Source organism: Pristiophorus japonicus, chromosome 2 (genome assembly GCF_044704955.1).
Source record: "Pristiophorus japonicus isolate sPriJap1 chromosome 2, sPriJap1.hap1, whole genome shotgun sequence".
Taxonomy (NCBI): Eukaryota; Metazoa; Chordata; class Chondrichthyes; family Pristiophoridae; genus Pristiophorus; species Pristiophorus japonicus.
This window is the reverse complement of record NC_091978.1, coordinates 272,913,533-272,928,158: the sequence shown is the minus strand read 5'-3', so window position 1 is coordinate 272,928,158 and position 14,626 is coordinate 272,913,533. Positions and strand designations below refer to the sequence as shown.

The 14,626-nt window shown below is 41.9% G+C and overlaps 2 protein-coding genes across 2 annotated transcripts in view; one reads left to right on the top strand and one right to left on the bottom strand.

Annotated features, from left to right (window-relative positions):
- LOC139230373 (von Willebrand factor A domain-containing protein 2-like) overlaps window positions 1–3,395 on the top strand; it is a 181,270-nt gene extending 177,875 nt beyond the window's left edge. Inside the window, exons 13-14 of the mRNA XM_070862201.1 lie at window positions 1,508–1,640; window positions 3,368–3,395. Of these exons, the coding sequence (XP_070718302.1) occupies window positions 1,508–1,640; window positions 3,368–3,395 (161 nt within the window). The remainder of the gene's footprint in view (window positions 1–1,507; window positions 1,641–3,367) is intronic.
- A 379-nt stretch (window positions 3,396–3,774) lies between these two features.
- The window catches only part of LOC139246167 (SH3 domain and tetratricopeptide repeat-containing protein 1), a 182,535-nt gene continuing 171,683 nt past the window's right edge, over window positions 3,775–14,626 (bottom strand). The window contains exons 16-17 of the mRNA XM_070871392.1: window positions 12,791–12,987; window positions 3,775–11,115 (exon numbers count right to left, since the gene is read on the bottom strand). Of these exons, the coding sequence (XP_070727493.1) occupies window positions 10,858–11,115; window positions 12,791–12,987 (455 nt within the window). The 3' untranslated portion in view covers window positions 3,775–10,857. The remainder of the gene's footprint in view (window positions 11,116–12,790; window positions 12,988–14,626) is intronic.

Here is a 14,626-nt window from a genome sequence, read left to right as displayed (position 1 = left end):
ACGTCCAACATCGGGGGGGCCTCGGGCCTCACGGTTCAGGTGCAGGGATTGCACCCACCACCCCCCACATGCATGCCTGAATTTCTAGGTAAATGGCTTTTATTTTCTCAGTTGAGCTAGAAAGCGAGGTCAGACAAGTAGTCTGACACCAGGTATCTGTTGAGAGGTAGAGGAGGTGGTGGAGAGGTAGAGCTGCGTGTCATCAGTGTACATGTGAACATGAGGCAACTAAATGTATAGTTGGAAGATGGTTTCAAGTTTGTAGCTTTTAGGAATTTTGGAACAAGAGGTGGCAAAACCGGAGGAAGGGACTGCACCTGAACCAAAAGAGTGCCAATATCCTGACACCCAGAATAGACAAAATTTGCTTGTGTGAATTTAAACTTAAACTCAGCAAATTGAAATGGAGAGTTGTGCATTAGAGCAGATTGGGCAAGTGTCAACAATAAGTAGATTGGAGGAAATAATAAGGAAAGCTTAGAGAGGAATAGGGTACCAAACAGTAACAATGGATCATGGCTAAAGTGTTTACATATGAATGCACAAAGCATAACATATAAAATCAGGGACCTGGAAGTACAATATCACCATGGGGTGGTTTTATCATAGCTTTTGCAGAAATTTGCTTTTAGCTGGGTAAGGACTGGCAATTAAACATTCCTGGCTATAAAATTTGCGAGAGAGACAGAGGGGGACAGAGAGAGATATTATTGAAGTGGTGTTCAAATTGAGTCTCTGTGCATTAAACTGACTTATGATTTTGCAACAACTCTGGCCATCTGTTATAGACTGCCATATAGTTAGAAGGAAACAGAGGAAGGGAGATATAAATAATTGAAATAGGTTTGTAAAAGTAACAGGTTTATTTTAAAAGGGAGCTTCAGCTTCAGAGAGGTTGATTGAGAGAACATTAACAGTGGTAGTGAAAATGGGGTGTGAATCATAGAAAATGGTCCTGAATGCATTCCAAGTCCAACAAGTAAAAACATTTTGGGGGCAATGATTAGAATTTAACTGGAATTACAGTCAAAATTGATAAAGAAAAAGATGAAGTCAAAACAAATATATTGAACTGTAAAGAGTATGGAATTAATTTTCCTGGCCCCTTCCTCTGCCTGGGTGTTGGATATATGCAGATTGCCCAAAATGCATTGAGTGACACACAATAGCTACTATAGTTAGTGTAAATTACCCTGAGATTATGCAATCTGGTCACTGGGTACCCATAGATCACTCAAAAGATTTCTGAAGTTTTTTTTTCAATAACTCAATTTTCTAATATCCAAAATAAGATTCGAAACAACATACAAAAATATGCATTTCACATTACAATTATTAAATACATCCATTGAATTGTCCTGTGTGTCTTTTAATGCCTTTGTTAACATTTTTGCTTAAAAACCTCAGCCTTTCCTAAACGCCTGGGATTGGAGTTGATATGTTTGCCCAGAACGGTGACTGAGCTGAATTTGTATTGTGCATTCTGAGCATGTGCCTCATTTCCCAGGAGGCATTAGTGCTGTTCAGTTAATTCTACTGATGGAATATCTTTCTTTACCTCCTAGCAGTCCCTGGCCAGTAGCTTTTCTTCAAATAATTTTGAAGAAAACAAGAGGACAAATATCAAAAGCTTCACTGAGGTAAATTTTGTATTTGTTTTTAAAAACGGCGATCTATGTGTGAGTGAGAAAAAATGATTGCTGATTGCCCACCTGTTGCAGATTTTGTGTTCTATAAACTTTAGAAAGTGAAAAAGAAATGAGAGAGTGCATTTTCATGTTTTCAAAATAAATTTGTTGTATTTTGAAGCCAGCTAATTATCTCCACTTGACAATTAGAAAAGACCAGTGCTAATGGCTTATACCTATGAGATTCTAATTTCTGATAACGGAGAAAGAGGGAGGTCGAGAGAGAGAAAGAGTGAGAGACAGATAGCTGTTGCTTCTCATTCTCATTTGATTGATTTAAAAAAAAATACAAGTTCAATTTTGAAAGTAACCAAAACCTCGTTGAGGAAAGGAAGGGGAGTCAGAGTGGGAGGGAAGGAGGAAACTGGTTGAGGTGATGGGGCCTTTCAGTACCCACTCTTGGAGTCATTGAGTGGAATGGATGTAGGGTTAAGGATGAGATGAGTGATAGCTGAGCAAGGGGGCGGGGAGGATACAGGATTTGAATGGGTAGTTCAACAGGGTACTGATGGGAATGAACAACTGGTTGGAAGGTGAAAGGGTAGAGGATGAAAAAGGAGCATTGGGAAGCACACATAATTGGGAGCTGGCATGACAAAGGAGCTCTCGAGGGCCATTTTCAGCCTGTTGGTGGCTTTATTTCCCATCGCACTGCACCATATCACCCATCCTATTGGACATAACATAGAGGGAAGCCAAAAAGACAATAGTACAGAGACAGAGGTACAAAAAAAAGAGAAAAACAGCAATACAAAGACATCAGAGAAAGGTAAGAGAGTGACCATTTTCTGCAGATTACCACATTCAGTGCCACAAGATATCAACTAGGAATTTAAATTTGGTAACTCACCAATATTCCTGACTCATGCCCCTGAGAAATTCTGGCCTTGCACTTAAGTGTTCAGGATAGCCTGTTAGGGGTAGAAACTCCACTTGCCCCAGACATGGTCATCATTATTAGGGGCCGGGCAGACAAGGCATATCTTCCTAACAACTGACAATTGACCGGGCTACCTGGGGGTCCTGGCTGGGATTGTGACCTGGATCCCTGAAATATGTGGGCCACTGGGGATAGCTTCGTGTTATTTCCGGAGGGTCCCCAACATGTTACCCACCGGCCCAGCCACCTCCACTGGACCTTGCAGCAAATTTACAGTGACAGGCACCTTAGAGGCACAAGCACCTGTCATTGGCAAATTATGGGACCTCCCTGACACGGCAAACGTCGGCAGGGTGCATCACACCATTTATACTGGGATGTACCCTCCTCCCCACCCCCCCCCCCCCCCCCCCCCCCGCTGCAGAGTTTGGTGCTAAGTGTTTCAATGAATTTCCTGTGACAGTGTTGACGTTTAGATCAGTATTGTGGAGTGTAGCACAATCAGATTGACCATTATTTATTGATTTAACAGGGCCACTTCAGCAATTTCCACAGTCCATAAAATCCACACTTTTTGGATACACAGCGATATTTAAGGAAACCTTGTTCAGCTGAAGAAAAACTGGAGGAATAGCATTTTAAAGCATCTCAATGGAAATCCTGCTGCTGTTTGACGTTTGACATCTTTAAATTAACCACAATTTAAAATTATAAGCTTAACCCCTTGAATACGCGAAAGAAAATACCAATGCAGAAATCGTTTTTTCACTTTTCACAGCCCATATTTTTGTGTAAATAGGCATGTTCGAAATACTGAGATGCTTTAGTACACTTGTCGTCATATTTTCTGATGCATTATAAACAGCACTGTATTCAGCACAAATATATATTTGTTTCTTACAAAATGACAAACAATAAAATGTTATGGCTTTTCAATTTAACTTGAAAGCACAAATGGAATTTGGGAGTATTTTAGCATTGATTTTGTAATTTCGTAATACCTTTGATCTCTGTACCCATTAGTGAACCATACTGAATGGCAAATGAAACACAGAATTGCATCACTAGAATTTATAAATCACATTTAATCGATCTTCATAACATACATTAAAATGTAGATCAGTTTTTTTTTTAATAAGTGTACAGTTCTATTATAAACATAATACCATTTCTAAAAACAAACATAAATCTATCTAATAAAACAAATCTGCTCCAGTATTTTTTATTTCTTAATTTTGTGCCAGAATCTTCAGTTCAAAAGGTACAAAGTATCAGTTGCTCTGCGGTACATAGATGTTCACTTTGCCTTATGATGCAAAATCTTTACACAAGACAGAATTTTATTAAATTTTTTAAACACATAGAAAGTAAAATTAAATGTGAGTTAAATTTGCCTGGTTTTAGTATACTGTGAGGCATGTATAGCTTGTTATGCTTTCTGGAAGCTAGTGTGCTTTTAAGTGCCCTAAAACACGACACACCATTATTGGCCAATCCAACAGTCCCTGCAATAATGCTGCTCAACTCTCTGAAAAGCCACTTAACCAATATAAATAGCACTCAATTAATCAACACAGCCTTAGAGTGAAGAGCTATAGTGTAGGGGATTCAAGAGTCGGGAGCAGACAGGCGTTTCTGTGGCCGCAGACGTGACTCCAGGATGGTATGTTACCTCCCTGGTGCCAGGGATAAGGATGTCATTGATCGGCTGCAGGGCATTCTCGGGGGAGAGGGTGAATTGCCAGAGGTCGTGGTCCATATTGGCACCAATGACATAGGTAGAAAGAGGGATGAGGTCCTGCAGGCAGAGTTTAGGGAGCTAGGAGAGAGATTAAAAAGCAGGACCTCAAAGGTAGTAATCTCCGGATTACTCCTGGTGCCACAAGCTAGTGAGTACAGAAATAGGAGGACAGAGCAGATGAATACGTGGCTGGAGAGATGGTGCAGGCAGGAGGGCTTTAGTTTCCTGAGGCATTGGGACCTCTTCTGGGGGAGGTGGGACATGTACAAGCCAGATTGGTTCACTTCAACAGAGCCAGGACCAATATCCTCATGGTGGGGGTTGCTAGTGCTGTTGGGGAGGGTTTAAACTAGCTTGGCAGGGAGATGGGAACCTGAGAACAGATTCAGTAGAGAGGGGAGTAAAGCTGGAACTAGAAAGCAAAAATAAAGAAAGTGAGTTTGAAGGAGAGAGGAAACAAGCAGGAAAAAAGGGTAAAACAACAAATTGAAAGGCACTTTGTCTAGATGCACGTAGCATTTGTAACAAAATAGATGAGTTGACGGCACAAATAGATACAAATGGGTGTGGTCTGATAGCTATCACAGAGACGTTGTTACAAGGTGACCAGGACTGGGAATTAAATATTCAGGGGTATTTGACAATCCGGAAGGATAGACAGAAAGGAAAAGGAGGTGGAGTAGCTCTATTGATAAAGGATGGAATCACTAATAATGACAAATGATATTGGCTCAAATGATCAAGATGTTGAAACAGTTTGGATGGAGATAAGGAATAATAAGGGGAAAAAGTCACTGGTGGGCATAGTCTATAGGCCCCTTAACAGTAGCAACTCTGTTGGTCGGAGTATAAACCAGGAAATAGTGGGGGCTTGTAAAAAGGGAACAGCAATAATCATGGATGATTTTAACCTCCATATTGATTGGACAAATCAAATTGGTCAGGGTAGCCTTGAGGAAGAGTTCATAGAGTGCATAAGGGATGGGTTCCTTGAGCAGTATGTAACAGAACCAACCAGGGGGTAGGCTATCTTGGATCTGGTCCTGTGTAATGAGACAGGATTCATAAACAATCTCCTAGTAAAGGATCCCCTTGGAATGAGTGATCATAGCATGATTGAATTTCAAATTCAGGTGGAGGGTGAGAAAGTTGGATCTCAAACCAGCGTACTAAGCTTAAATAAAGGAGACTATGAAGGTATGAGGACAGAGTTGGCTAAAGTGGACTGGTAAAATAGATTAAAGTGTAGGATGGGTTGATGAACAGTAGCATACATTTAAGGAGATATTTCATAACTCTCAAGAAAAATATACTCCAGTGAGGAGAAAAGGGTGTAAAAGAAAAGATAGCCATCTGTGGCTAACTAAAGAAATAAAGGATGGTATCCAATTAAAAACAAGGGCATACAAAATGGCCAAAACTAGTGGGAGGACAGAAGATTGGGAAGCTTTTAAAAGCCAGCAAAGAATGACTAAAAAAATGATTAAGAATGGGAAGATAGACTATGAAAGTAAACTAGCATGAAATATAAAAACAGATAGCAAGAGTTTCTATAGGTATATAAAAAAGAAAAGAGTGGCTAGAGTAAATATTGGTCCCTGAGAGGGTGAGACCAGGGAATTAGTAATGGGGAACATGGAGATGGCAGAAACACTGAACAAATATTTTGTATCAGTCTTTACAGTAAAGGACACAAACAATATCCCAACAGTGGATAGTCAAGGGGCTATAGGGAGGGAGGAACTTAACACAATCACAATCACTAAGGAGGTGGTACTCAGTAAGATAATGGGACTAAAATCAGATAAATCCCCTGGACCTGATGGCTTGCATCCTCGGGTCTTAAGAGAAGTAGTGGGATAGTGGATGCATTGGTTGTAATTTACCAAAATTCCCTAGATTCTGGGGAGGTTCCAGCAGATTGGAAAACTGCAAATGTAACGCCCCTATTTAAAAAAAGGAGGCAGACAAAAAGCAGGAAACCATAGACCAGTTAGCTTAACATCTGTAGTTGGGAAAATGTTGGAGTCCATTTTTAAAGAAGCAGTAGCTGGACATTTGGAAAAGCATAATTCAGTCAGGCAGAGTCAGCATGGATTTATGAAGGGGAAGTCATGTTTGACAAATTTTCTGGAATTCTTTTGAGGATGTAACAAACAGGGTGGATAAAGGGGAACCAATGGATGTAATGTATTTGGACTTCCAGAAGGCATTTGACAAGGTGCCACATAAAAGGTTACTGCACAAGATAAAAGTTCATGGGGTTGGAGGTAATATATTAGCATGGATAGAGGATTGGTTAACTAACAGAAAACAGAGAGTCAGGATAAATGGTTCATTCTCGGGTTTGCAATCAGTAACTAGTGGGATGCCGCAGGGATCAGTGCTGGGACCCCAAATATTTACAATCTATATTAATGACTTGGAAGAAAGGACCAAGTGTAATGTAGCCAAATTTGCTGACGATACAAAGATGGCAGGAAAAGCAATGTGTGAGGCAGGCTAAGTGAGTGAGCAAAAATTTGGCAGATGGAATATAATGTTGGAAAGTGTGAGGTCATGCACTTTGGAAGAAAAAAAATCAAAGAGCAAGTTATTATTTAAATGGAGAAAAATTGCAAAGTGCTGCAGTACAGCAAGACTTGGGGGTATTTGTGCATGAAACACAAAAGGTTAATATGCAGGTACAGTAAGTGATCAGGAAGGCCCTTATTGCAAAGGGGATGGAGTATAAAAGCAGGGAAGTCTTGCTACAGTTATACAGGGTATTGGTGAGGCCACACATGGAATACTGCATACAATTTTGGTTTCCATATTTGCGAAAGGATATACTTGCTTTGGAGGCAGTTCAGTTCACTAGGTTGATTCCGGAGATGAGAGGGTTGACTTATGAGGAAAGGTTGAGGAGGTTGGGCCTCTACTCATTGGAATTCAGAAGAATGAAGGTGATCTTATTGAAACGCATAAGATTATGAAGGGGCTTGACAGAGAGAATGTTTCCATTGATGGGGAGACTAGAACTAGGGGGCATAATGTTAGAATAAGGGGCCGCCCATTTAAAACTGAGATGAGGAGGAATTTCTTCTCTCAGAGGGTTGTAAATCTGTGAAATTCATTGCCTCAGAGAGCTGTGGAAGCCGGGACATTGAATAAATTTAAGATAGAGATAGACAGTTTCTTAACTGATAAGGGATTAAGGGGTTATGGGGAGCAGGCAGGGAAATGGACCCAAGTCCATGATTGTATCAGCCATGATTGTATTAAATAGGGGAGCAGGCTCGAGGGGCCGTATGGCCTACTCCTGCTCCTATTTCTTATGTCCTTATGTTATGAGAACAATTTCAGAGTGAATGCAGACTGCATAAACAGCAATTTACGGATGAAATCTGCAATAGTAGAGAGCAGGACAATGGTGAAGAGGAGCAAACCATCAGTAAGCAAAGGATCAACCAGGCCATCATCCTAACCACGAATGCAAGTTCATTCATCCAGAGAAGCTGAAACGATGTCCTCAAAATGTTGTCGGACTGTAAGAAAAATGGCACGGTGAACAATGAGGAAGAGGATGGATAGAACAGGGACTATTGAAACATAGTGGTCGACAGTCCAAGACGTGATAAAGGCCCGGTGTGATGTGCTTGGTAACATGCTAGGGACAGTCATTACCTAGTAGTAAAGTAACATTTTCTACACAAACAGATCAATGGTCACCATGCGGACTTGGCCACAAGCAGCAGGATGCATGCACAAGCACAGGAACATGTGGGTGGCTCTTATAAGAAATTTTAAAAAGGCTTGAATGTATCACCTATCACACCTCTCAGAAATGTCTCAAAAAGCATTTCATATCGGATGAAATTCTTTGAAGTCCAGTGTCTGCTATTATGTAGGAAAAATCCTGTAGCCTTTTTGCAAACAACATAAGATGAATGACCAGTGGTCTTAACATGGTGGTGGGAGGAGCACGCCTGCATCTCCCAGCTCTACATCCAGGTAAATATTTGTTTTAAACTTATCTTTTTGGTGGAGGCTTGCAGCAATCCCTTTAAGGACCACTTGTTAGGCTGCATGTAGACTTTGTTTTCCTGAATGCAGTCGGCTCAGCGCTGGCTGTGATATGATCCGGGCAAAATAATTTGGTAAAGGAAATATCAAACCGCCTTTTGCATATGCAAATAAAGGCAGGGATCTTGGAAGCCTCCTTTGTTGCCTATACCAATAAAACCGGCGGTATCTTCATCATCGGCAGTCCCTCGGAGTCATGGAAGACTTGCTTCCACATGAGAAATGAGTTCTCAGGTAACTGAAGAGTCCAATGCGGGACCTACAGTCTCTGTCACAGGTAGGGCAAACGGTGGTTGAAGGAACAGGTGGGTGGGGTGCCTGGGTTGCCACACGTTCCTTCCGCTGTCAATGCTTGGCTTCAGCTTGCTCTCTGCGAAGAGATTCGAGGTGTTCAGCGCCTTCCTGGATGCTTTTCCTCCACTTTGGGTGGTCTTGGGCCAGGGATTCCCAGGTGTCAGTGGGGATGTTACATTTTTTCAAGGAGGCTTGGAGGGTGTCCTTGAAACATTTCCTCTGCCCACCTAGGGCTCGCTTGCCATGTCGGAGCTCCGAGTAAAGTGCTTGTTTTGGGAGTCTCATGTCAGGCATGCGTACGATGTGGCCCGTCCAGCGGAGATGATCGAGCGTGGTCAGTGCTTCGATGCTGGGGATATTGGCCTGAGCGAGGACACTGATGTTGGTGCGCCTATCCTGCCAATGGATTTGCAGGATCTTGCAGAGGCAGCGTTGGTGGTACTTCTCTAGTGTTTTGAGGTGCCTGCTGTACATAGTCCATGTCTCTGAGCCATATAATGGGGCGGGTATCACCACTGCTCTGTAGACTATGAGCTTGGTGCCGGGTTTGAGGTCTTGGTCTTCAAACACGTTCTTCCTCAGGCCATATTGGATGCTTTGGTGCCCGTCCTTTACTTGGAAATTTCTATTTTCTAGAAATCATCAAATTTCTAGGCCTGTGAGCCTCTTCTGTTCCTGTTTCGTGACAGTACTGTGAAGACTGCAAACTAGCTAAACTCCTGATATTGCCTAAAAGGAGCCTATGACAAAAAAGTTGACTGCTATTATCATTGTTTACCTTATTGAGGCAAAGCTTTGACACCATTCCTTAGTGAGACAGAGGTATTTCCATCACTGCAGCAGCTCAATGCCTGGTGTAGTACTGGATCACTGTGGTGTCCCCTGGTCACCTTTTGCTACTGTTCCTCCTCCAACAACAGGTCCAGAAAATTGAAGCTTGCTAATGTACTTATTCTGCTGTGTGGACTGTGGCAGTTGAGTTACTTTTTGCAATGTTTTCTGTTCTGCTTTGGTGCTGTACCTCTGATAACACTCCCTGCTTCCTTAATTTCATTATAGCGAGCATTATTAATGCAGCGTAGGCAGGAAGACTGATACAAGAGAAGTTGCACTTTTGTCTTCAATTGATATTCAACAAGTCAAGCCAAAAAAATATTATGTTGGGTCTATACTTCAATGTGTATTAAACCAGATTACTCCAGGAATGAAATTTAGAAGCCTGGACAAAAATTAGTGAGTGGTCATATACATGCACCCCTTGCGTTAACTCATTCCACAGTCATTCTACAGCATCCATCAAACAGGAGGCTAGGTGCTGGGCTGCTCCATCACCTGCCTGCAGACTTATACATTGGATTTTCTTTCCCTTTATTTTCTTCTCTTCCAACCTTGGCAGAAGCGGCTAATAGGTTGAGATGCCTTCTGAGTCTTTTCAAATGCATTCAAAATTTTTCCTCCGGTTATGACACTCTCTTTAATTGTCCCCTTAGCTTTAAATTTCACTCATGCCCACTTTTCCAGTCCCATCAATAGTATCCTCCTTGCATCTGCCTGAAAAAATTCCTGAAGCTACAGGAATGAGATAATCTAGGAACATGGGACCAACTGATTCTGTTAAAACCCAGCATTAATCATTTGGATGTAAACTACACTAACAGCAGAAAATCTAGTTTTCATCTCGGGGAAGAAACTGAGCAAAGCTAAATATTATTATGCCATTGAGTCTTTAGGATAAGGAATGATCTGGGTCAGTTCAAACAGCAACAATGGCACTGCTTAATACTGACATTCTAATCTCTTTACTGCTGGTGCATCTGAACTACAGACTTGTTTTTTTCATGCATTTCTGTTACATTGTTCTAGCTTAAAACTGTACAATTAAAAAATAGTTACTTGCAAACATTTTTAAATGAATAGAGAAACCAACATTTGCTGTAATAAACCCTTTTTTAAAAACAAATGCTTCACAGCTCTGACTGGCATGGTGACTGTTGGTAATCACAATTTCCATTTGCAGGAAACCAAAATCTCAGCCAGGCAAATCAAATAGGTGGAGAAAGTGGAAGTGAAACCAGAAAGGGGACTTCAAGGTCAGCATCTTATCTTTCACACCTGAACAGAATGTCCTGGTCTTTGTTACTGTCCCTTTAAGCAAATTGCCTCAAAGTAGCAGAGTAGCCACGTCCTGTTTAAAAGAGGGATCTTGAAGGCGCCCGTGCTATAGTTTTGGAATACTGGGCTGGAGATAGATTTAATCTTCGAATATTAAGTTCATTGGCAAATCTTCTTGCTTTCTGGTAGAAATAGAGTGACATTTCCCGATCCAGAAGGAAATTGTGGTAGATAGTGGCAAGTCTAGTGCAAATTTTCAGCTGAGACTTCTTACTGCCCAAATCCATGGCTGCAGCAAGAGCTAAGTGGTAGTAGCCTGCTGCATCATATGGATCCTGCAATGCAATAACAAATAGACAGTCAACTAACTTCCTTAAGGTATTGTAAGGATGAAAAATATTCAGTCGCACTGAGGAAAGTATTTGAAAAAGCTACCTTTGGCGTGTACTGATTAAGTATCAGAGTTTGTAGCAGTGTAAGGATGTGAAGGCCTTAGAGAGGGTGCAGAAAAGATTTACAAGAATGGTTCCAGGATTGAGGGACTTCAGTTACATGGTTAAACAAGAGAAGCTGGCGTTGTTCTCCTTGGAGCAGAGAAGGTTGATAGGAGATTTGATAAAGCTGTTCAAAATCATGATGGGTCTAGACAGAGTAGATAGAAACTCTTCTAATTGGCAAAAAGGTCGAGAACCAGAGAACACATATTTAAGATGATTGGCAAAAGAACAAAAGTCAACATGAGGAAAAATTTTTTTACGCAGAAAGTGGTTAGGATCTGGAATGCACTGCCCGAAAGGGTGGTGGAGGCAGACTCAATTTTATTGTTGGTTTTCAAAATGGAATTGGATAAATACCTGAAAGAAAAAGATTTACAGTGCTACTGGGAGAGGGCAGGAGAGTGAGACTAGCTGAAGTGCTCTTGCAGAGAGCCGGCATGGGTTTGATGGGCCGAATGGCCTCCTTCTGTGCTGTAATCATTCTATGATTCAATGCTATGAAGAATACACATAGGCCAAAGTTTTATGTGAAGAGATCATTTATTTTTTTATAAAAAGTTTCCACTTTATTGTTCTGCACTATTCTGCACTATTTTTCACTGTACTTGGCCTTCATCTGCAGGAACTACATTTCAGGGCTGAAGTAACTGACCTCTTCCTGATCTACATTTGTCTACTGCAAATCCTGCTGCTGGACCTTTATGTGTGTAATGGCCACAGGAGTTCCCCGATCTCCTGCCTAAACTTCGGCTGAAACCCTGGAGTTTCCAAAGTTATGATGGGAGATCGGGAAACACTTGCAGAAATTCTACCTCTTACTGCCTCGCACTTTGGAGCAATGGATGTATGTACGAATGAAGGATTGGTCATTATGCCTCCTCGTCTGGATGACTTCCTTGAAAATATATATATATACACATTCCATGAAGATTTTCTTTTCATGGTTTGACTTCTGTTCTATTTTGAACAAGATTCCACTTGTAGACACTTCTTAGATAAATTTGAAACGTTGGAGTTTTAAATCTCACAATTAGTTGGCTGATGCAAATATTAGCTACTTGTATTTTACTGGAAACTTTAACTTTCTAAAAAAGGTATTTTTTCATTTTCTCTTTGGCTTTCATATGCTATAAATAACTTCTGGTCATTAAGCTTAATGGTACAAAACTTATCCTCCGCCAAAGCCATTCTGAAACCTACCATTAGGAATGCCTTGGAACAGCAAGGATAACTTTCTATCTTTGCAGGACAGTACATGGCTTCTTCTCAGCACATAGCAATATTATCTTGTATCAGGAACTCGAGCCCTACCATTCTGTGGCACAGAATATAAAATGTGAATTCAAAGTCAATAGCATGTAAATAGGTTTCAGATGTCTCCTTCCTCACCCCAGAGTTGTCTGTGTAGCTTTAGGCAGTATGATTTCACTACATTGACACATCTGTACACCCCAATATTCTGATTAGGTCATACCAGTACAGCCGTCGCTCCACAGAATATTACATTTCTTACCTTAAGATCGTAGAATGTCATGTCTCCTAGTTGTACATAAACTCTGACATAGTAAATTGTCTCCTCATCAAACTCCAGTGGACAGGAGCAGAGGGAAAGTGCCTTCAGATAGAAATGTTCAGCTAGCTCACACTGGCCAAGGGACTGATGCACTGTTGCCAGTCGATGGTAAGCAACACGTTCATTGAGTATATCTCCTATCGAACAAAGAAATGTATGTAATGAGTGTTTCAGTGATCAGAGAACAATGGCAATAGAGGCAGTGCTACTGACACTGAAAGAGAAAGTGACAGAGGATTCTCCTCTTTCCAATTTTACATTGATGTGTTGAGATCGTCAAGTGCTGATGCATATTCCTGCTTATACTCTACAATGGGGCTGAAAATCCGTGGCACTTTCAGCACACTGCTGCCATAACTCCGGTTAGAGTATGGCGATATCAATACAGATGATCAGAGTTGCAAACTGATCTCCAATGTTTCTTACAGTTACTTCATATCAAAAATCCAAAACCATCTTCCTCGTTTATGTTACGCTCATAATAAGGTGATACGACTGAGTACTGTATGCAATGAGTAAGTGTGACCTTAGCTCCTTTAATTAAACTCCAGAGTGTTGGTATAGTATGGGAGGCCTGCTTATATACAGTGCTCCCAAGGGATGCTGGGATCCCTTGGGACTCCAACAAGTAGGCCCTCTGGTGGTGGCATGATACAGGTTGCCAAGGGTTACATACAAAACACCACTCCCTCCCAAAGTTAATAGTACACTTATTTACAGGGTGAGACGATCTGGGGCTTTTCGCTCCCTTGTCGATTGTCTCGGTACAAATGCAGGTGTGAGTGAGTTGTTTGGTTCTTTGCTGGGCTGCTGGGCAGCTGGCCTTGCTGGGCTGCTGGGGATGGTGAGTTCAGTTTCATGGTCAACCGTGATGTCGGTTACCACTTGTGTGTGTGTGTGTTGGAGGGTCGAAGTTGGTGGTGTCCTCTTCAGGTTGCTCGTGGCTGTGAGTGAATCGCAATTTGGTTTGATCCAAATGCTTTCTGCACATTAGTCCATTGGCCAGTTTGACCTGAAACACCCTACTCCCAACTTTGGCTATGACAGTGCCAGCAAGCCATTTGGGACCATGTCCATAGTTGAGTACAAATACAGGGTCATTGACTTCAATATCGCCTGACAAATTTGCACGATCATGGAACATGCTTTGTTGATGCCGCCTGCCCTCAACGTGATCATGGAGATCAGGGCGGACAAGAGAGAGCCTTGATTTGAGCACCCTTTTTATGAGCAGCTCGGCTGGGAGAACCCCAGTGAGAAAATGGGGTCTGGTACGATAGCTGAGCAGGACTCGGAACAAGCCGGTTTGCAGGGAGCCTTCCGACACACGTTTCAAGCTTTGCTTGATGGTTTGGACTGCCCGTTCTGCCTGGCCTTTGGATGTGGGCTTGAACGGGGCAGATGTGATGTGTTTGATCCCATTACGGGTCATGAATTCCTTGAATTCAGCACTGGTAAAACACGGCCCATTGTTGTTGACAAGAACATCAGGCAGGCCGTGTGTGGCAAACATGGCTCGTAGGCTTTCGATGGGGGCAGTGGACATGCTTACAGACATTATTACACATTTAATCCATTTTGAATAAGCATCCACAACAACCAAGAACATTTTACCTAGAAATGGGCCCGCAAAGTCAACGTGGATCCTAGACTACGGTTTGGAGGGCCATGACCACAAACTTAGCGATGCCTCTCTGGGTGCATTGCTCAGTTGAGAGCAAGTGTTGCATTGGCGCACGCATGACTCTAAGTCGGAGTCGATGCCGGGCCACCACA